Source organism: Lissotriton helveticus, chromosome 3_1 (assembly GCF_964261635.1).
Source record: "Lissotriton helveticus chromosome 3_1, aLisHel1.1, whole genome shotgun sequence".
Taxonomy (NCBI): domain Eukaryota; kingdom Metazoa; phylum Chordata; class Amphibia; order Caudata; family Salamandridae; genus Lissotriton; species Lissotriton helveticus.
In genome coordinates this window covers 1076650299-1076674295 of record NC_136061.1, presented here as the reverse complement: position 1 = coordinate 1076674295, position 23997 = coordinate 1076650299, and the positions used below count along the sequence as shown (strand labels likewise).

The 23997-nt window shown below is 44.5% G+C and overlaps 1 protein-coding gene across 3 annotated transcripts in view; it reads right to left on the bottom strand.

Annotated features, from left to right (window-relative positions):
- GRB14 (growth factor receptor bound protein 14) overlaps positions 1 to 23997 on the bottom strand; it is a 709931-nt gene that overhangs the window by 242910 nt on the left and 443024 nt on the right. For 2 of the 3 annotated variants that reach the window (XM_078681641.1, XM_078681644.1), the window contains exon 4: positions 8845 to 8919. The exons of the other annotated variant lie outside the window; for it this stretch is intronic. In XM_078681641.1, coding sequence (XP_078537767.1) covers positions 8845 to 8919 — 75 coding nt within the window. The remainder of the gene's footprint in view (positions 1 to 8844; positions 8920 to 23997) is intronic. 3 annotated transcript variants of the gene reach the window in all.

Sequence of the window (23997 nt, the reverse complement as noted above, 5' to 3'; positions counted from 1 at the left end):
TGTGCTTCTTCTTGGGTTGTGGAGCCTGCTGCTGAGGTTGGATGGCACTCTTTACTCTTGTTCTGGACAGCATAATCATATTCTCTTTACCTCTCATTATCGTTGCCTCTAATGTTTCTCTGCGTATTTCTGCTTCTGCTCACAGCATTTTCTTGCACCTGGCTGTTGCCAATTGTTGCACTTCCTTACCTAGTTGTCACTGCCTTTAGCGTTTCTTTGTGTCAGAAGGCTTCCACTTTCAGCACCTCCTTGCACTTGGCAATCATTGCCTTTGGCACTTCTCTGTACCAGGTTGTCACTGTCTTCAGTGTCGCAATATATAAATGACGCCTCTGAGTTAGGCTGGGGCGCAGTCTCGACCAGCAACATTCTAGCAGACTACAAAAAAAACTTAATGTACTTCTTTGCAGGCCTTGCACTGGCTGGTGTGGTGCTTTGACTCCACATACACCAACCATCAATTTTCCACTTTGACTGAGACACACATGGCCCACACGAGCAGTTTGCTGGACCACAGAAAACACACCATGAGAGCAATCTCGGTTCTTCTGGCTGCCGGGTTTACGTAGTTCCCTATCTCGTCACCAGTTGCAGCATCCTTCCCAGCCCGAGTACATATAAATGATCATGCCATACATGGAGCTCTGTATTACACATCTTTATTCTTCAGAGTGTAACCATTAGCTGCCTATACTATGTCATGAATTTTCTTAACCACACTCAATCACTTATGTCACTATTCTACAGAGTTTGTCACGGGCCAGAGAGATCCCACTATCTCTAACATACACTGCACTCCACGGGGCTGCATGCATAGTGCTCTCTGGCAGTGGCATTCTTAGGTCATCCTCTAAGGTGTTACTCCCTCTTAAGCCCTAAAGATCAGGGTATCCTATTTTCTCCTACTCATACCACAATGTTCTGCTGCACCTTACTTGGCTTCCCTGGCCTGCCCTGCCCTTGAATGATAGACTTATACAATTAGAACTTCAAAGCTCTCTTGCGAGAAAGTGGGTTATTAGTTGGGATATAGAGTAGTTAACCTCTATTAATAAGGTCACTATTCTTGTTATGCCCAGCAAAGGTTTCAGTTATTTAAACTTTAGCTCAAACCCTTTTGGCTATGCCACAGAGCAGATAGGGCTGAAATAGGAAAATATGTGAAGCATTTCGAAGTACTAAAACAGCTAAATAAAAATGAAAAAACACAGCACAATTAAAAATCCCACTCCAATATATAAAAATAGAGAATTATTGAATGAACTAACACAATATAAATCCAATCGGGGAAATTGGAGTTTCTTTTTCTCCATTGCAAGTTTATTTGCCTCCGGTGCTATGGCTTCCAATTTGTCCTGCAGCTCCCTTGCTGATTGCTAGTCACTGAGCTTCGATTGACAGATGGCAGTTCAGAAGGGCTTATATTGGTAGAGCATGTTTCAATTGCAGCCCTGGATAGTACACCAGAAAATAAATTTTAGGACAAGTTGCTGCTTGCCCCTTTATCTTCTGGGGCAGAATCCACTGCTCCATCCTCAGAGGGGATCTCTGCTTGGTGGGCTTCTTTCCAGACATTGATTACTATTTTATAATTCACCTCTCTGGTATTCTAGTCACTCTTAAATTTTGTTTCTCTGCATATGGTCTTTATGTGACCACTGTGAGAGTTGTCAGGGTAGTGAGATCCAACTCCATGTCCCCATATAAAAAGTGCAAAATCAATTTTATTTTCAGTTCAACTGCGGGATTTTTTATTTCCAACTTGTTAGCTAAGTGGTTCTCCTAAACATAAGTTCTGGAGTACACTGCTGAACACCAATGTGAGTATTCTGGATCCCACTGCTGAACATCAGTGTGATCAAGTAGATTAGTAGTTGGGGTGGATGGCAGTCCGCCTCAAATAATAAAGTCACTATTCTTGTTAGCTCCAGTAAAAGTTTCAGTAATTCAGTAATTTAATTTAAACCTGAACTCAACCCCTGGCAGCTATGGCACAAAACAGACAGTCGTAACTTAACAAACTGAGTAAAGCAATTAGAAGAGCAAAAATATATTCTTTTAAGTTGAAATCACAGCACAATAAAAATTCCACTCCAGCGTATAACAAAAGATAATCATTGAAGAAACAAAATTGCTTTAAACGCTAAACATCCATTTGGGGTAACAAGAGATATGAATTTGTAATGATTTAAATGTTAGCAGCAAATAGCATTAAGCGCCAACTGCAGTCATCAGATTGCTCTTGACTGGGACCAACACGCAATATAAGGCCGTCTGTGATGGAAACCAGGTTCGTCCCCTGCTGAGGTTTTACCTTTTGACTTAGGGTCTGATTACAAAACTGACGGTCTTGCGACCGCTAGACTGGAGATGGCGCAGGTGTGTCGGTCCACCATTTTGCCGATTAGGGCTTTGAAAATCATATCAGCGGTGGACCGCCAGCTGTACCAGGGAACAGTCATTCCCTGGCGGTGGTGCAGGAGTGCCACAACGCATTATGCTGAGAAGCGACTGGCAGAGTCCCACTTAGTATATTTTGAGTGCCTGTACCACCAGCCTTTTCATGGCAGAGCCCCACCCTGAAAAGGCAGGTGGTGCAGGAACAAAGGAGGCCCTAAAGGGCATATATGCCCCACACCATGGGGAAAAATTCAGGGGGCACAACAAGTGCTGAACATATATATGTGTAAATATTCTGTATATATTATCTAAAACTGCATTTATATATGTTTGTTTGTAACCCTGAAGAAGCCCTTAGGGACGAAAGGCATTGGCTACTTCATTTCCTTTTTAAAGAAGAATTTTGAATAAAGAGAAGTTATACAATGACCTGTTGATTTGTTTCTGAAATGTTGTCATCTATAATATATGCTATTACTGAGTGGAGTGCCGGATCTTTGTTTGTTTATAATTATTTCTGAGGAGTCTTCCATAGGGGACATAGGGGTATTGCATCTCAGGTCTCTGGCACCCAAGCAAACCACCTTAACCCAACTAGGGGATAGGTGCAGTCACTGTTGCCCCATACCCTGTGAGTTTTTGTGTTCATATGCTACTGAAGAAGGCTCCATGAGACCGGATATATGCCGTGTCCGTCAAGCTCTATCATCGGGCCATATGTCGTGCTCGAGCGGCCTTCTATGCCGAAGAATTCCGGAACAGCACAAACCCGTCAAAGGCCATCTTCAAGGCGGTTAAAGACCTTATGGCCAAGCGGACTCCCTCTACAGCCGGGAGTTCTGTCTCCCACTGCGAATCCCTTGCCTCCTATTTCTTGGGAAAAGTCCAAGCTATCTATCGGACGTTCCCTAGCATTGGGGTTTCGTCGGGGAGTTCCAATGGGACACCTTGTCAGATCACCCTGCTTTCATTTCCCCCTCTCACCTCGGAGGGGTTTGATAAACTTGCTTTGCAAGTTAAATCTGGGTCTCCATCCGATCCAGTGAGACCTGCTCTCTTTCGAGATCAGACCTTTATGGGACGCCCTGTTGTGCGTTCCCTTGTCAACCTCTCCTTGGAGTCGGGGGTAGTTCCAACTAAATGGAAGCAGGCGGTGGTGTCCCCGATTATCAAAAAACCTTCCTTGGACCCGTCTAAGCCTGAAAGCTTCCGTCCCATCTCGCTGTTACCCTGGCCGGCTAAGTTGACAGAGGCCCATGTCAATCTGGCCCTGTCAGAACATCTAGCTCGGACCAATGCCCTCGACCCCACACAGAATGGCTTCCGTGCTGGTCACAGCACGGAGACCGCTCTTCTTGTGATGGTGGAACATCTGCGTGCAAGGTTGGATGCTGGTCAGACGGCGGCGCTGATATTGTTAGATCTCAGCGCCGCCTTCGACACGGTATCTCACAGCATCCTCCTGCATCGGCTCGAAGAGATTGGTATCAGTGGTATGGCGCTGCAATGGTTCCGCTCCTTCCTGGACAACCGCTCCTTCTGTGTTGCCATCCCTCCCTTCACGTCCAGTTTCCAGCCTCTGGCCATGGGGGTCCCGCAAGGGTCCTCGCTGAGTCCCACGTTGTTCAATCTTTACGTGAGACCGCTGGCTGATGTCGCGAGGCAGTGGGGCCTAACTTTGGTCTCATATGCCGATGACACACAGCTGGCGGTTACTCTCAGCGGGGATGCAGAACAAGATGCCCCCAGGTTTCAGTCTGGACTGAAGGCAGTGGCTAGCTGGTTGACAGGAAACTGTCTCCAGCTTAACGCCACGAAAACGGAGGTAATGGTTGTCGGGAAGGGAGTGGAGCTATGGGGCGATCAGTGGTGGCCTTCTGAGCTGGGCCCCACTCCGACCCCGGTGTCGGAGGTGAAAAATCTGGGGGTCTGGTTGGACGCTGGCCTTACTTTTGTAGGGCATACCAAAAAAACTGCAGCCTGTTGTTTCGGTCTGTTAAGAGGATTAAGACCTGTTCTTAAATTCTTCGACGCCCCAACTAGACAGCTTGTAGTCCAGGCAACCATCATCTCTCGTCTGGACTACGCTAGCTCTCTCCTGGTTGGGGCCAACCAGGCTGAGTTAACTCGCCTGCAGCGGGTTCAAAATGCTGCGGCTAGAGCCATTGTTGGCCTACCCAGATTTTGCCCGGTGGCGAATGTCCTCCGCTCCCTGCATTGGCTCCCTGTAAGGAAGCGTATTCTTTTTAAGGTCCTTTGTTTGACCTTTAAAATCTTAAGAGGTATCGGCCCCGAAATTTTTTCCAACTGTATCTCTTTCTATGTCCCCACCCGCAGTCTTCGATCCCAGGGCCAAGCCCTTGTTGTGGTCCCCAGATTTAGACTCAGCCGGATGGGGGGTCGTTCTTTCAGCGTGAAAGCTGCACTAATTTGGAACACCCTCCCAGTTGAAATCCGTTTGTTAGAAGACCTGTTGTCTTTCCGGAGAGCTATTAAAACATTCTTGTATTAGCTGTTCCTTTTAGGTTTTATCTTTTCCTGTTGTGTTATGTTTCTCCTTGTCTCTGCGCCGGGACGCTCCTTGGCTGGAGTAGCTGTTGCGCATAATAAATTAATATAACATAACATAACATAACATAACATACCATTTCTGCAATGTCCCACTTGAACACATTTACTGCTACTGAAAAGCTCCAAGTGCAAGCAACTTGAATTCTTTGCCAAAAGGCAAAGCACTTTTGTTAGATTGACTTGGCAGGTTTTTACCAGTCCTCTGGAAATCTTTAGAATCAAAAGGTGTCTAGTGCTAGGTTTGTCAGGATACAGCCAATGGTCCCAGGACCTCAGGAACAGCACTTGGGGGGGGTCGATACTCACTCCAGCAGAAGCCAGAGGTCCATTTGGCACTGGCCAGATGGGTCCTTTAGGAAAGGGCTTCTAGCAGTTGTTGTGTACTTGTAGCTCATCAACAGGTCAGCCAAGTGACTCTTGGAGTCCAGTTATTTGTCTTGGGTACAAGCCGAAGCAGGCCCAGCCTTTCAGGTATCCTCACAGGTCTCAACAGCAAGTACAGTTCTTCTGATTTCCACAGGCCTAGTGGTGTTCAAAGGGGAGTGTCCAGGGGTACCACATTTATGCCTGGCACAAGCCTGTGGAAGGGTGTGATGCCTCCAAACAATCCTACAGCGCACCTCTTTGCCCAATCTACGATGAAGAAACCATGTTCCACTTGTGCACGTCTATGTGCCCCTCACAGAGGTGTGGCCATAGAAATTTTCAACCCCTCCTTGGGGGTCTCTTCAAACCAGTTTTGGGGGCAACTCCCCTCCCACTGAGATTGGTTCCTCCCTGGGGGAAAAAAGGAAAAGCCCTGCACAGGTGTCAGATAACACTTGCCTGTGACAGAGGAGGTTTCTTTAAAATATTCAACTTCCTGGTCACAGCCCAGATGGTCATGGTGTCAGAGGAACTGAAACAACTCTCCAAACCTAATGCCTTTGTTCTGCTCTGGGAGCAGTTTTTACACCTCATGAACGGACTATTCTGTTCACAGGTGAGAGTTGGAGGTCATGCAAATGTGCTTCCAAAGTCTGTAAGCAGGGAAAAGTTAACTTTCTAAAAGTAGATTCTCCAAAAAACGTGTTACAAATCCAACTTTACCAGTGAACTGGACTTGTAATAAAATTGACAAAAGTCCAAGAATTAACTTTTGTAGCGGTCTTCTAGAAGGAGATGACATTGCTTAATGTAATATGTATCCCAGTGCTTTCTTATGGAACAGCCAACCCCATCACAGTGAAAATACCTTTTGGGGTCTTTTGACTGTAAGAACTTGTTTAACATCAACCTTTTACATGGTCTACTTTTAAATAGCATATACTCTGCCTTATGGGAGGACAGCCTACTTCGGTGTGACTTATTAATATTTGAAATTAAGGGTTAGGCATGTCAAAAGTGGTTATTTGGCAGGTCAAAGATGCAGTTTTAAAACTGCACAGACTGGCTTCAATGGTAGCCCTGCAGTCATGTTTGCACTGTCACTGTAGTGGATGACACGAGTGCTACAGTTTAGTAGTGACATTTACCTTACAGACCCTGTACAGTAAACTATATCCCAGGGACTGATAGATAGACTCTATATGCCAATTAGGATGTGGACATTTCTACTTCTATTAGGGGTTAGAGCACGTGCACTGGGTCCTGGTTGACAGTGCCCTGCTGCACATAGTCAAAACAAAAACAGCAGCATTGTTCAAAACATGATGGCAATAATGAAAAAAAAGGCATTTCCCTACATCTCTGAATGACTGAATGCATTTTTACACAGCATAGTAGAGACACATTTTGCAACCATATCTTGGTTCTCATCTTTGAAACAACATCTAAGGATGCACGGCACCAGACCTAGCATCAACAGTTTCTATAACTCCCTGGTAACATAATGCTTCTTTGCACTTTGAGGGTCTCAGGCTTGAAAATCACAGAAAGAAAACTCGGAATAGGTGGACTACAGTCCTCTTGTCCAACACTTTCATCTAAATCACCATTGCATCACAGGATTCAAAATTACAATACCCTCTAGGTACTGATTTATTTTACATGGTATGGTGTAATCATGTTTGTCTGGACTATTATGTCACAACCCCTGGGCCATGGCCAGGCCCCAGTTTACATTAAGGAGCGTCTCAAAAGCTATGTGCCAGGACGTACCCTCCGATCGTCTGAAGCAGGCCTCTTGGCATGCCCGCGCTTCAATACGTCCACCAAAGGGGGCAGAGCCTTTTCTGTAGTGATCCCGCAACTGTGGAATGGGCTGCCAGAAAGCCTTCGTAAGGAGCCCACCCTCCTTCCATTTAGGAAAAAACTTAAAGACGCTTCTTTTTACTGAAGCCTGGGGCACAACCTAGGCCAAGTCCGGTGCATGTACATGCTGATCTTGGTGAGGTTTAGGCTCTGTCTCATAACGCTAAGAGATCTGTTGGTGAACATACGCTCTAAAAGTCCCAGTTAACAATAACAACAGTGTTTAGCACCTGTAGGAAAATGGGTTATTATTTGTGCAGTTTGTGAGGCCTGTGCAAATAATAGGTCCATACTTTCCCCTTACTGGGAACCAAACACCCTATTGTAGTGCTTGCCTCTCTCAGGGTAGCAATACAGATCAGTCAAGGCCTACTCAGGGGGGAATTGTAGGCTTGTAATCGCAATTTGTGGACACACAATAATAGTACTCAATAAATGATAGTCCGGTCTGTGACTTTTTGGATCCTCCATATTTGGATTGGTGCTCTTGTTCCACCCCATTTTTATTAGGTCGAGCCTAGGCAGTGCATCGGTGGCTCTGCGAGGCATGCTGTATTTTGTATGTGTGCTATCAGGGACTTTGGACACGGGCACCGCTGTTGGTTGGTTACTGGGGCTACTATTTAAAATTCCTTTTTTCTGTTTGGTTACTTTTGTGCATTTTTCCTGCCTTTCAGCACTTGGTTCGCTCTCAGTGGACATCACTAGTTGATTCTTTTGGTTGTACAGTTCCGGCCATCGCTTGACTCTGCTCGCACACCCTACACCCCCCCATCATGCACAAATCCAGTGTCCATCTATGTTATTATCGGAAGGGAGAACATTTAGGCCTTTTTCTACAGGCCACTAGCCTGACAAAGAAGGTCATGGGATCCCGGAAGTAAGATCAAGATTAAACAAGCTTTGCCATGCAATAGGTTTCGCATTACTGAAAGTTTGACCAATTGGCTTTGCAAATAATAATGCAATGCCAATAGCTCAAACCTTGTGTAATGCAAGACCTTTTGCATTAAAAATGCTTATATGTCAATGGAATTTGTAGGCCAAAGGGAAGAAATAAGCACTCCAAGGAAGTATACCCCTATGTGTATAATAAAGTGTATTTTATTCAGCTGGACAGGGCTGTCCCCAGCCCTTAGATAGTGTTAGCAGATGCAGATTTATTATCCTCACCCTTTCCTCCTAAGGAGCTGAGGGAAGCACTGTTAATTACTCCTTTTGTGTGGGGTGGCCTTTATTCCCTCTGATGGGGAGAAATGTAACTTGTCCCAGCAGGATAACAAAAGGCCTGGGCCCTGATCCTGAGCTGCGCTAGGGAAATACGACCATGTTGAATGATGCATATGTTGCACAGATACCTTCTTGGAACCTGCATTTTTAGTTTTGCCCCATTGTTATATGTCACTGGAACTAGTAGGCCAAAGGGAAGCAAAAATGCACTCCGAGGAAGGATATCCTCTATTTATATAATAAAGTGGCACTGCTGATAAAACAGTAAACCACACTGACTTTCCCTATGAGTGTACACTAACATTATAAGGCCTACCCCTGCTGAATGTCTAATCCTGCAGATTCCCCTCTACACCATCTCTTTTATATCATTGAAAATAAAACCCCGGTGTTTGTGCCAGTGTGACTTACCTTCAAAGTTTCTGTTGGGGTCATCGGTTCAGGTACTTCGTTTGTAAACGACACCATATGAGTGGGAAAATAAGTCTGATAGATAAAACACATTAAACAAAAACAGATTCATAACATTTCTGTATTGTTCCTTCAGATGAATTGTGATAGTTATTTTTAGTATTTAAACAGTAAAGAACTTCGCACAGAGGTGTATAATTTAACAATCAATTAATGCACTGGGGTTATTGTTACTCAGAATTTGAGGCATGACTCCAACTTGTGTTGCTATGTTTTATTAAAGGTAATCAAACTTTATGCAAATACTGTGTACATAATTGTACAATTATAACGGGAGCTTTAGAGAAATAAAAAATGTTTAACCATGTTAACAATGGTAAATCTCACAAAGTGAAAACACATATGTCACAGGCAATAAATAGTATTGTACCTGTGCTTGAGTCCTTTCTAAAGCCTCTGATAGTCGATGAAAGGCGAATCAAGTGGGGAAAAGGCATTAAAAAGTTTAGACCCTTAAATAAATAAAATGTAAATTGGATGTAATACAAGGATCTGTTAAGAGACCAAGGGCCTTCATCACAATAATATTATAATGTCCTCCATCGCAACATACTTTATTTTAGTCGAAAGTCAACTTTTTGGGAATTCTCAAATAATTTGATGGATACACATTGAGTGCTCAAATGCATAGGTGTCACAAATTTGTAAAAATAACAGGTGTACATTTATGCATTTATAAACACCACACACAATTTGCACGCACTAACTTTATTTTGTTTTCTACATAGTGAACATTATTTTACCTCTGCAGTAACCCTTGCATTAAGGCTGGTGCCAGTTTTATGGGTATGCCCTCCCTGTTTTAGACCATAGAAAGGTATTAAGTGATAGTGACCTCATTTGGAGTTTTGTTGGGGGCTATCAAACAGCAGTGCTGGTTATGCCACCAACTTCACTGCCCCTTCCTGTATGCCATGAGAGAAATACGGGTCAGAGAGTCCCTGGGCAGTTAGAAGGTGCTGGATCCCTCAAGCGCCCTAGATCAAACTTGGAACCAAATACCACCTTTTAGCATTTGACTCTCAGGGTAGCAGGGCAGAGCACTCCATGACAGCCTTTGGAGGTGGTGCTGTGGGTTAGAGACTCAGAATTCAGCAACATAACCAACAACACTTTACAAATTGCTGCCTAGTCAGCGCTATTACATTTAAAAAATAAAGTGCACTTTATTCCACATTAGATAAATGCTATGCTCATTTGTAAAACTATATACACGCTGGCTGATGGAGAAGCCAATGCTGATAACATCTAAGGGACAACACAGCCAGCAAGGGGATATAACAAAGAAAGGTCATACAAGGCCAGTAACCCCAAAAGGTCACTGGTTCTCATTAGCCAGAGGCATTCCTGGTGGTTTACAAAACAGCAGGGTCTAGGCCCTAGGAAAATACTTCCTGTGCATGTGCCTTACACAAACATAGAAGTGGATTAGCAAACGCCAGGCCTACTGGCTTAGTCAGGATCCACTACAGAACATAAACCCTTGACTCATAATGCATTTAATCATGAAAATCATTCCAAGGGGAAGCAGAGTTATGCAGTGGTTTTATCTTTCAATTGTGCCAGAAATATACATTTTATTTGCACACATCATTCCAGTATCAATATGGCATGCAAAATTGAATATTTTGTATACAAACCTTATTTCTACATTAAGCAGGCTAACCATCAACTAAAGAGAACATACCAATAAAGATGAATGTCCCCATAGCTTCTGGGCAAAAGCCCCAATTAAAAGGAGGGCTAATTCCCAATAAAATTAGAATGCTGCATTTAAAATTAGCTAAAGAACTCCTCAGAGATCCATTATTTTCTGGGGTGGCTGGCAGTGTTTCTGTGGTGCCACAGCCCTCCTGCAGCACCGTACACCAACTATGCTTATTTTCGGATGTGGCCCCATTGCTTTCTGGAGTGGGCCATTCGCCCACTGCAATCCTAACCCAACTGTATATTGTAAGGAAATGTTTTCCTTTTTAGACACATTTTTGTGATACGTGTTCTCTGGGGGTCGGTGCTACTTGCAGGTGCTGTTGCCCTTGTGGGCACCCGCATTTAGAGCCATGTGTCTACTCTTCCACCTCAAGCACTAAACACTGCTGCAGGTAGCTTGTAGGGAAGTCTGTAGTCTAGTTCTATCACCCATTTGGGAGACAGCTGGAAAATAGAAGCTAGGTAGCACTACTCATGCAGGGCGCCCCTGGGTGCAAAGCCACCTTAGGGACGTATGGTATCTTCCCAATTCCGTAAGCAACTTCCAGGTTCCCCAACCCCTAAATCTTAGACACAAATCTTGACGGTGCTTGTGAGGAATTGGGATCTGAACTGTCGCAGGGATTCTGCTCCTACACAGAACTGTGCATAGAGACGTGGAACCTCAGTGAATCAGGGTGTACCAAAACTCACCTTAGAATGCAAAAACCCTACCAGACTAGCAATCAGTGGCTCATTGGTTCTTCCATACCCCCAATGATTAGACAAACCAGAACATGGACTTAGAACACCTCAGGTAACGTGGAACACATGAACACTCTTTCGTTATACTATCATACCAATCCAGAACGAGGAGTAAATGAAAACACGTGCAAGTTTGAAATATTTATTTCTAATGCCGTGTTCTCAGGCATAGTATCTTAGCTAATACAAGCAAACTTATTATAAGCAACAAGGTTATCAGCATAATTACTATTCCATAAAATACAAAGGGAGAAAGCATGTTAAAATGCTAAAGGGAAGAAAGCTAAAAGGCACCTCATTCTTGCCCTCCCTTTCTAGTATATTTAGTATATTATATTATATCTACAGAAGGTCTCTTTGGGTTTTAGAAGGGCGGCCCCATACCTCTAGTCTTAGTAGAAAGGGATCACATCATCTTCTAGACCAGCTCTCTGCATGCGAATATTCATCAAGTGTGTGTGCATGTTCTGCGCAGTGCATTATTAAACGCTCCAAAACCAGAGTTGGCCACAGCTGCATATATGTTATGTCTAGGACGTGCGCTGATCAGACTGAACAACAACCACTGTGTTGAAATAACCTTGAAGGCCTCGGCACTCACTGTTCAGACATAGCTTACCAAGCAAAGCTGATACAATAGGAAAACATTATTCTCGTTTGAAGCAAAATATTCTACTAGGCTCCAAGCATTAATAACAATATGTGCCGTGTGCAGAAGCAGCAGAATGGAAAAATGGCGTTTAAACTTCTAAAAAGCTCCTGCTAACTAAACACAGTGTGAAGGCAAAGCCTATCTCCATGACACCCTCCTTTGATCCGAGCACGGATAAGATTAGATAAGGGGCAAATTTTGGAATGCAGAGTTCAAGAACGACAGTCAGAACCAGTCTCGAATTTGCACAAGGGAAAAAGAAAGAAGAAACATTTTTTTTTAAAAACCTTATAGTCAAATAATTATGCAAATCCAATATATTTAGTCATTGGCCTTAGCAAAGTCAATAGGTCTAGGGCAGAGAATTTTTTTTGTAGAGGCTTGAAAAAAAATATATATATATTCAAAATCCAATAAATGACCTCGGGTATGGGAGAGAGAGAAGCGATGACATATCTCATCCTAACAATGAATATGCAAAATATGCAGCAACAGCTTCCAACAGAAGTCACTGTTCTCATCCGAAAATAGTTCAGCCATCCAATTTAACAATTGGAAAGAACATACATGTTCTTCAATTACCGGAGCGTCTAGCACCATCAGAGGACAACTCTGTGGGTTTTCAATGAAGCTGTGTGCCAAGAAATCTTGCGCCGCTGGGAACACATTCCAACGACCCAGAACTCCATGCATCGCTGCAAAGGCCATAATCCCTCCATCAGAATAAAGCAATTCATGACCAACTAAGGGGCTCATAAGCTGATTACAATCCACACTGGGAGACACCGTATTGCAGAGACACAAATCCAGGGCCCAGTCGAAATCGCAACTCAGGCAATGAAAGACAGGCTGGACGCAAGTGTTCCTTTGCAAGACTGTCTCTCGTCTCTTGTAGATTCTGTCAAACATGGCAATGTTCATCTAGGTCAAAGGGGGCAGCAACTGCCGCCTTGTCTAGACCGTCAAGGTCCGGGACAAACATTTTGACACCAAAGAGCATTTCGTATGGGGTCCGCCCACCCAGAGACCTTCTAGGGAGATTATTTAGAATACGCTGCACGCTATTGAGGTGGGCCAGCCAGTTCCTGCCAGTGCCTATAACTCTAGCTGTCAAAGACTGCTTTAAATCTCAGTTCATTCGTTCCACAACACTATTACCCTCAGGTCTGTATGGAGACGAAAACTTGACTTGGACCCCCAACAAAGTCATGGCATCCTTATACGCCTTAGAGGTGAAAGCCGGACCCTGATCCGAATGGAAGGTACCACAGGCAAAAATCCCTACAAAGACACGCAAGTCTCTTATGACAGTTCGTGAATCAGCGCTGCGGTGTGGCCACACCCACACAAAGCGTGTGCATGAATCAACTGCTACTAAGAGGTACTTATACGCAGTATCAGAAGAAAAAGGACCGCAGTGATCTAAGTAAACACAACCAAGTGGTTTATTAGAAATGTACAACTGTGTCTGGGGGCGGAAACGCAGCAGTTGAAGGTTTAATCTGCTGGCAAATGTCACATTGAAGGACATAATCACGCGTCTGTTTGTACAGTCCCCGCCACCAGAAACGTTGTTGTAACTGAGATACAGTAGCAGAAACGCCCGCATGCGCAGACGCAACACCTTCATGGGCAGCTGTAATCAATGAGGACCTGCGGTCTGCGTTGGAAATTAACCTTTTACCAACGTCCGGTATTTTCACATAAGGAACTTTATCAAGACTTAAGTGGTATGAATACTTTGAAGGGAACCCCTTAGGTTATTTACTTCCGTTTGCAGTCGCAGCAACGGCTGCCAAGATTTCATCATCAATCTTACTTTTGGAACGTGTAACTGCCGCAACCAAATATGTTGATACTGCTGATTTTGCGGCCTCATCGGCCAAAGAATTGCTAGCAGCGTGAGCTCCCACACGCTGATGACGGAGAGTATGAATTACAAACACAAGTGGCAACTGCTCTTTGAGCTCAGCCACTCGGACCCAGATAATTTTATGTTTTATTGTGCTATCCTTGGAATCACGAAAATCATTCTGAATACAAAAGAACAGGTTTTCGCTGTAAGACTGGACACAGTAGTAAGAATCACTCACAATAAGCGTTGTCACACTAGGATCAGCGTACTCCAATGCAAGCATCAGAGCACGAAGCTCTGCCAATTGTGCCGTGCAGTCCCCTAAAGTCTGCATGTGCATGACCCTGGACTTGAACTCATCATTCACCATGGCACCTACCACAATGGCGCAAGCTGAAACGTATGCGTGCTTAGACCCATGCGCAACTTGCGCTGAACCATCAGTGTATATGATGCAATGGAAATCCTCCAAAGGTCGCATAGTCAAAGGTGCAGGATGAACAAATTCATACTGCAAAAACTCTTGCGACAGTAGGGAGGCATCAAAAATAAATGTGACATCGAGAGACGTCAATGATGCTGCCCATTGTATCCACCATGGTTGCAAAGTTTTAGAATTCGGTACACTGGCTTTCGTCACTGCCTCTAGTGCAGGATACGGGGTAACAACCAACATGTGTTTCCCTGCGACAGTGCACGTTCCTCAAGAATTGCAATCTGAACTGCTGTCAAAACTTTTTCCACAGTAGAAAAACGCATTTCTGCCGAAGTGTACAAGTGTGACTTGTAAGCAATAGGTACTGTAACTCCTTCGTTAAAAGTAAGGTAAGTGAAACCCACCACCCCAGGGATGATTCTGATCACCAGGTTGGTGTGGTTATCATGAGTCAGTAAGAATTTAGATTCTAGAAGATCAGCCTGCAAAGATTGCAAAATAGCTGAATGTTCTGGCAGCCAGCAAGATTTGGTAAAAGAAGGTTGTATCAAAGCATACAAAGGCTTGAAACGCTGGGCATATTTAGGAATGTATGTACGCCCGAAATTCAAAAATCCCAGCAAGGACTGTAACTTTTTCAGAGTTGTAGGAGCGTGCAGTTGTGCGCATTTCTCCAAGAAGTGAGGAGCCAATCCTCGTCCTTCATTGTTGAGCTCATAGCCCAGAAACAATACTGTGTACTCTGCAATGTGAGACTTTGCATAGTTGAATTTGTACCCTAAGTCCGCAAAGTTACAAATGATGCGGTCAACGCGACACAGATGCGCCCAAAGCTTGTCGTCTGTGAGATATATGTCATCCACATACGAACACGCATCCGTGTCCACTCTCTCCAAGAGAGAGACTAGATGGGCAGCAAACACGCCTGGACAACTCTTATAGCCCATCGCTAGGCGTTTAAATTGGCATTATTTGCCGCCACAGGTAAAACTGGTCCATTGGGAACTAAGACCATCCAAATTGTGGGCAAAAAAAAACGTTGGAAATGTCAAGTGTGGTTTTAAACCGTTTCCGCACAAGACCATCCACTAAAGCAGAGCCGTGGGTATGCTGTACTGCACAGGTACGACAATGCGAGTCCAAATGCCGGTAATCCAATACCAAACGGTACGAGCCGTCTGGCTTGGTCACAGTAAAAAAAAGGGTATTCATCTGTGACACACAAGTTTCAATTACACCTTGATATTCCAATTGTTCAAGGATTTCCGCAACCGAAGGCTTAGCTTCGCGTCGGATGGGATATTGAGGTTGAGGGTGGGGCATAGAGCGTAAGGGAATCTTGGAGTGTGGGGAAAATGTATCCCAACCACAGTGTGTACGGTATAGAGTCGGCGCAAGGGCCTTAGCCCACTCTTCTGCAAAATTCAGCGCATGCTCCTTTGAGACAGTGTGCGCGAAACTAGGGAGGATCACCTCCTCCCCTCTCGGAGCCACGAGGACAAAAGGTGGGGGCCAGTCAGCCTCCGCTAACAAAATGTCATAAGTAGTCTAAGATTTTCCCAAAATACCCCTTTTGTGGTACGTTGTTGTATGTCACCTTCAATTAAAAGGACAATGTTATAAAGTCTATCAGGGAGACCTACTCTGGTATCAGCTGTCTCCACACCAACATACTGGTTAGTCGCTGTCACCTTCAGTATAGGACGCAGGGCCTCTCGCACTATGGTAATCTCCGCCGCGCTGTCCAACAAAGTCAGCGCCCATGGCAGATTCCAAAGCTGCATTCTCACTATCTGTGGCATATCTCGCTGTTAAAGCGGCAACCTTTTTCTTCTGAAACTGGGGTCTTTTCGGTGTCGAATCGTCCTGCTTGCCTTTACTGTCATTTGGGCGGGGCTGGTCGCATCCCTGCTGGCCACCCTGACCTCTGCCGCCTCCTCCACCACCAGTCGATGAGGCCGATTAGTCCTGAAAAGAACGAGGAGAGCGTTGTTCAGAAACCTGAAAACAATCAGGAGATTTTATCGTTGCGTGATCGCGCAAGTCATAAACACGTTCTGTAGGTGCAGGCACTGGTGATGCAGGACGTGACTCCTGTTTCTGTTGCTGTTGTTTACCCTGTTTTTGTTTTTTCGGCCAATTTTGCTTCATAGCCTTGGGCTGGTCGTCTGTTTTTGGCTTCTGCCCTTGAGGTTGCTTTTTCTCTTTTGTAGAGAAAGGCATGACACCCAAACTATTACGGCCCACAGTCTTATAAGCCGCCGTAATAATTCTCGGTAACTGGCGGGGTTTATCGGCATCGGGAACTGCCTGCAAAGCATTTGACACTTGAAAGCTTACCGCATATCCCTTGACATTAGCAAGTACGAGATCAGAAACTACGTCAAAACTGCCGCATAGCCGCATACCCAATTCAACCGCCGCCTCAGGTCCGTGCTCCTCTTGAACACGTTTAATGACCGAGGGTAGGACGGTCATTGACGGAGTGTCAATACACCTCGAATAAACCGCCGCAAAAATCTTACCCCAAGACTCACAGTCACCTGCCTCTGGTATAAAGTCTTTAGGGAAACTAATTGTCAGAATCCTGTGTTTTTCAACAGGAGTCGTGTTAGAAAATACTGCTTCCAGCTGGTCAAATTTCTCGGCAAGCCAGAAAGGCATATCATCCTTATCCTGGGGGCGCTTGCCCATCACTGCATTAACCATAACAGGATTAAGCTTCATAACGCTCAGTCTGGCTGGAAGCGCCGCAACACCTGGGACCCCGCCCCGGAGATTGCGGATAATGTATTGCACTAACGACCTAATTACACTAATTGCGACTGTATGTAGCAGCCATAAATCTGCAACGGGAACCGCTCCATGTCGAGGATGCAGTGTAAATCCAGCCAAAACCGGCCATGTAGCGCCTGGAATGGACAAAGGACCTAACCTTGTGACTAACAAAGTGTGGGGTAGGGCGCCATTAAACCAAACTTGGTGCTGCCAAGCATTAATCGGAACTTCCTGTCTCCTATATGGAACATATTCCTGTGGCACGGCAGTAGGAGCATAAGTGTCGAACACACCAGTATTTGCGTTCACAGCAGGAAAGGTCACCCACGAATAGAAAATTTCGTAAGGGTAAGCTACTTCCACACTTACTACCATAATAACTGCCATGCCCTCTAACCCAACGTTATAAGCCTGCAAATGATTGCAAACTGCAATTCGACTATGTTGTGGTAGGTCAACGTCAGCCATAGTGACACAGTAAGAAAGAGGTACAACAAAAAACTACGTAGCACAACTGGGTAGTAATTCAAAAGGAAACCGTTTGAAAAGATTCAAGTTTGAAAAGACCTATGTAACTATAGGTAGGTTTGTCCAACACCACTGTCTTCCGGAAACAATAGAGAAGGGGGTTAAGGACTGATATAAGCACTAATCAAGTGTCACGTAATAAGACCACCAACGGTTGGGCGCCATGTCGCAGGGATTCTGCTCCCACACAGAACTGTGCATAGAAACTTTGAACCTCAGTGAATTAGGGTGTACCAAAACTCACCTTAGTATCCAAAATCCCGTACCAGACTAGCAATCAGTGTCTTATTGGTTCTTCCTTACTCCCAATGATTAGACAACCCAGAACAAGGACTTAGAACACCTCAGGTAACGTGGAACACACAAACACTCTTTCGTTATACTATCATACCAGTCCAGAACGAGGAGTAAATGAAGACACGTGCAAGTTTGAAATATTTATTTCTAATGCCGTGTTCTCAGGCGCAGTATCTTAGCTAATACAAGCAAACATATTAGAAGCAACAAGGTTATCAGCATAATTACTATTCCATAAAATACAAAGGGAGAAAGTATGTTAAAATGCTAAAGGGAAGATGGCTAGAAGGCACCTCAGTCTTGCCCTCCCTTGCTAGTATATTTTATTATATCTACAGAAGGTGTCTTTGGGTTTTAGAAGGGCAGCCCCATACCTCTGGTCTTAGTAGAAAGGGATCACATCATCTTCTACACCAGCTCTCTGCATGCGAATATTCATCAAGTATGTGTGCATGCTCTGCGCAGTGCATTATTAAATGCGCCAAAACCAGAGTTGGCCACAGCTGCATTTATGTCTAGGACGTGTGCTGATCAGACCGAACAACAACCATTGTGTTGAAATAACCTTGAAGGCCTCGGCACTCACTGTTCAGACATAGCTTACCAAGCAAAGCTGATACAATAGGAAAACATATTATTTTCGTGTGAAGCAAAATATTCTAGTAGTCTCAAAGCATTAATAACAATATGTGCCGTGTGCAGAAACAGCAGAAAGGAAAAATGGCATTTAAACTTCTAATAAGCTCATGCTAACTTAACACAGTGTTAAGGCAAAGCCTATCTCCATGACAGAACCTCTTTACTCGCCCATATGTTTGGGTTTCGACCACATGGCTGTTGGAACTCTGCTCTAAGTGAGTCTCAATAACTAAATCTCAATGTAAGCACTGGTAAAATGTTTGAACCACCAGTGCTTTTCTTCTAAAATAAGGTCTGATTCTGTGCAGCTGCGGTAAGAGACTGCATTGTTTACATGTGTCTAAGTGTCATATGAATGTGCACTTGTGTGCGAACTGAGCAAGTGGGACTCCAGTTTAACTTAGCCTGCTATCTGTTGGCAGGTATCCTTTGCATATGGGACCTTTAATAAATGAATTAGGACCTGTGCAGGCCTTAAAATTTAATTGAGCTTCTAAAGAGAAATATCCCTACTTCTTTTTGACTATATATGTACCCCTTACTGGGATATAGTATACCTATATCCACCATTTAAAACAGACACATATTAACCTATAAGTCACTCCTTTGGCAGGCCTTGACAATCCTGAAGGCAGAGTGCTTGGTTTTGTGTGAGAGGTTGCCCTAGCATAAGCTGAGCCCCTATGCAGCTTTCAGAATCCCTTCCTTATTGCTGTCCTGTGATATGGCCATACCATATACTCTTAAGTGCATTATAATCCTCGCGGTTAATGCTAACTTTGGTTTGGCTTCATCAAAACATGTTGTGTTTGATGTCAAACACTTTGGAATACTACCCCCTCCCTGCCAATTCCGGCAGCAGGGGTAGCATTCCACCCTCCTAGAGGGAGAAGACATGTACACACTGGTATACCCTGTTAAAGTTTTACAGAGCCTCAGAATCACAAAATGGATGCTGCTGCCACAGACACGAGTCTGACCTCCTGCTTCTGGACGAAACCCCGGCAGGGGAGGCCTGGACAATAGGTTTTCCTGTCCAGGGAGGGGCCAGCACCTCCCCAGACAGGTTTTAGTGTATTGGGGCAGGGTGGGTTGCATTCAGTGAATGCTTTTGAGACACTGCCTAGGGCACACAAGGTGCTCCAATGAATTTACCAGTTCAAACCGGTTGCTAGGGCCCTCAGCCTTAGCTCTGGCACATAACTGGACAAAGGGGAAGGGGTGTAACCACTCCCTCCTCAGGTCCTCCAATAAGTGGGACCCTAGAGTTAGTCCATCCCCTAAACTTAGTATAAGTATAGTCCCTAGGACTTTAGATTTCCCTGGATGAAACTCTAAAAACAAAATCCTGGACCTTTGACATTCCATATCGACTGGAAGACAGAAGAAATCTCCCTTGGGGTCAAGGAGTGACCCCCCTGTTCAAACAGGCACCTAAGAGCATCTTGCTGGTCTGCATTTTCGAGGCATCCGCCAGATCCCGAAGAATCTGCGACACAGGACACAGACTTCCAGACTTCTCTGAGTCTGACACGAGATCCCAGCAAAGCTGAGACCCACAGCCATCATGAGAGACGTGGGACCTGAACTCCTGGACAACCTGCAATTTTGCAACTGCATCTACTTCCCGAAGTTTCCCAAAGTTGTGCATTGGGCTATTTATTGCCCTCACCCTGAGCACCTTTTGTCAATCGCCGCGTGACGCTACAACACCCACGCACCAGCCCGCCAGGAACGCCCTGAGCAGGGAATACGTGACATCACTGCCCCCTCACACGTGAGCCTGGTAGCCTACATACGAATACATACGAGTATCAACGGCTTTGTTTCGAGCAGGTCAGGAGACGGACTTCTGAATCCCTAGGTGTCGGAGTTGGACACTACTTTCCTCCTGCCCCTCCCCCCTACCCTCTTCCCCCTTTTTCCCTCTCCCCCCTCCTACTTTCTCTGGCACACTGCACATATCAGGGCACGCCGCGGTAGGTAATATCCCCCACACCCTAAGTCTGGCGCATGCACCGCACACGTCCCCTCCCTCGCCCCCCCATCCCCCCCCATAAGGGAATGCGCGACTGACTCCTCCGCCAGAACGTATGCATTCGCTCGCACATTCAGACCAAGGCCTATCAACACACTCCGATGGACTCGGAGTTGAGAGACCCCACCTACCGCGCCCCCCCCCCCCGACCGGGGACCCCACATGGGAGGGGGACTGACAACCTCAGTTCTGTATTGAGTTATTGTTAAAGTTTAGAGTTCAACAAAAAGTAAATAATGAGACCTCAAATGCTTAAGAATTGACATTACCTGATCAAATGCCTGCGGAATTATGCCTCCTTTTCACGACTTCAAATAATATACATCGCGGCCGGCCCAAATGGGTTGTAGGCGACATGCTGTGTTCACTTCTAACTCCCCGCCCAGGGTCGTGGAGCATGATTGTTCTATATGCTAACGCTGCAGGCCTGTTCTAACAGGTTGTAGGCACAAGGCTGTGTTCTCACTCTGCAACTTTAATAAAGGTCTTTAATAAAAAAAAAATAATAAAAAATAAAAAAACACCCTGAGCACCTTTTGCACCGAAGCTGAGAGGCCTACACTCCACAAGTGTCCCGTGAGTCTACTTTCTTCACCGCAGCTTGAAGCTCCTTTGCGATCCCAAGTCCGTTGGCTAGTGGGTCCCCACGAAGGACAAATATTTGTCTCTTGAGCTTCCCTTGTTGCTCCAGGTGTGCTCTGACTCTTCTTCAAAGGGTGAGTCCCTCACACCTTGCTGATCTGCACCGAAGCCAATCTTGTCATCTTGCCTGGGTTGCTGTTGCCAAGGCTTGTTAGGTCCAATCACTGCAGCACTCGATATCCTTCGTGGGATAGTTCCAATCCAGCTCGTGGTCATCGTCAACACCTCCTGGTCCTCGTGGCTGACGAGTCAAGCTTCACCTACTTCACCGTAAAGCACCCAACATCGGCGGGCATCTTCCTGTCGCCATCCTGTTCACTAGCTAATGACCCAGACTCTGTCCCCTCTGCTTTCAGGTTCACCAGATCTCCGATCTACCCTTGGCTCCACCCGGACACTTTCCCTCTGGTCGCCTGCAGCACTTCTTCGTAGCTCTCCATTTGAATTGACAACGAAACCCGACACCAAAAGACACCTATGTACCCGGCTTCCCTGAGTGAGGTAACACGAATACTCCGGTGCTCCCATGGGTCTTTTCTCTTGAAGTGTCTAAGGCTAAAGGGGTTCCATTGTAGTTCACTCTGAATTGTCCTTAATCTTTAAAATTGTAACTTGCTTTTCCTCCATAGACGTCAACGGTGATTCGCGGCTGTGTTTAGACACTGCACGCGTCCCCTGTGGGTCTCCTGCGTCCCTACCTGGGTGGTTCCTGGTTGCCCCAGCGGTTCTACAGGCCCTAGGCCTCACTTCTATCCCTTACATGGTTCTTATACCACTATTTTAGTACATGGTTTGTGAGGCCCCCAGGGGAAACCGTAAACTGTTTACTGTGTGCTATTTAAGTTCTTGTATGGTACTTTGGCCTCTAGCCTCATAAAGATACTAGAGGGGTTGTGTTTAGAATACATACATATATCTTTGATATATACCTTGTGTGGTGTGCTTTCATTTGATCATTCAATAGATTATAGACTGGTAAAACAAGCAGCGTTACATTCCTTCAAGACTTAGCCTGAAGACTGCTCTCCACAGCTACCACTAGGATAGCTTTTTATAAAGGTTGTCTTAAACCTACCATCAATAAGGGTCGTTTGGACTTGTGCAAGGTGCCCACTAGAATAGTGGACATCATATGCCAGGCCAACTTCTCACAGTGACTACTCAAGTTGATTTTGCTGCTGCTCGAGTACATTTTCTACTAAAGCAGTAGCCTTCTGATCACAAACTGTCATGATCACCCATGACCGCCCGCGCTATAAAAATCTCACCGAATGTCTTTGTAGTGACTGCAAACTGTGCTAAAAGATGACAAATCTTTCTGGTATTTGTCAATGTACCATTCTGGAGCCGCATACACCCCTAAAAACAACAGAAATTCACTGGAAAAACCAAATGCTGAAGTAATGTAATGGTTAGGTGAGATTTCTGTGACAACTTAACGTTTTTAACATACAAATCCACTGAAATTCACCAGTGATAGCTAGTGCTTTGTGATCTAAGGAACTACAACTGGCACTCCAGCATGCTCTGCTAATTACCCCAAATATTGCATAACTCATGACATCTTATAGGATACTATTGATAATATCACTGCGACATTTGCAATGAAATTATTGATGAGAAAACTATGCATGGCGTGGAGTGAGTTATGGTATATTCTACACTCAACTTTGGCCTTAAATAGAAAACAACAAAAAATGTTGACAGCAAAAAAATCTATACACTGCTTCTTTTTAATTATTATATCCGATCACAAAGTGAACATAAAAATGGGATATAGAAATTCTTATCTAAGCATTCAGATGTTAAAGAAGGGAATGATGGTCCATCTACGCTATTGATTGCAGAATGTAACTCTCCAAATAATGGATGGTAATTTGAACCAGCCCTAGCTTGTGGAATTTTCAAAATTTCCATTGAAGCATCCCAATTTCTTCAATAGCACCACAATGAAAACACGTTAGGTTCCATCTTCCAATTGCATAGCTATGGATTAAGGGCTTTGAACTGCCAATTTATTTCAGATATACCAATTAGGTATACACATATATCACTTCACACATTATACATTTTGGTAGGAGAAACTGTTCTCCTGTATTTCTCATCTTGTAATTTTAGGAAGAATAGGGCATGAACATTTCCCTCAAACCTTTAGTTGAGTAGACTGAATGAGGACAAATTATCAAATCATCTTGTGGAGCCACATGGATAGATAATATGTGGTTCCTTTTGCATGAAGTCCGTAAATCTTGTGACCCTAGGACATTCTGCAGTTTTCTAAATACACTTGATAACAGTAGTATAAAAGCAAAGGAGCTAAGCAAATAAAAGATCCCTGGAGGAAAATATCATTCACTTTCACTATTCACACAGTCATAAAACCAAAGGAGAACAGTGTTACTTCTTTCCTATGGGTCAGTTCAATTGAATCTCATTATGATGTATCCCAGCCGAAGACTTCTACTATTGAAACGGTGAAGACCATAACGAAATACATTTTATAGTTCACAATGAAATGATCGATGTGATATAGAAAGTCGATCTGATGGGATCCTCCATTCTGATCTAATGGAATGTCATGCACAACATATAAACATAATCCTCGTTGTTGGGCACTTTTTATCTATAATTATACGCACCCATCATTTTTTTTTCTGAGATATACTCTATTCTAGAACAATTCAAAAGAAAGCATTAATGTTGAGTCCTAAAAATTACAGACATTTAGCTTTACAAGATGTTGACACAAATACCTACACAAATGTGTTATTGAA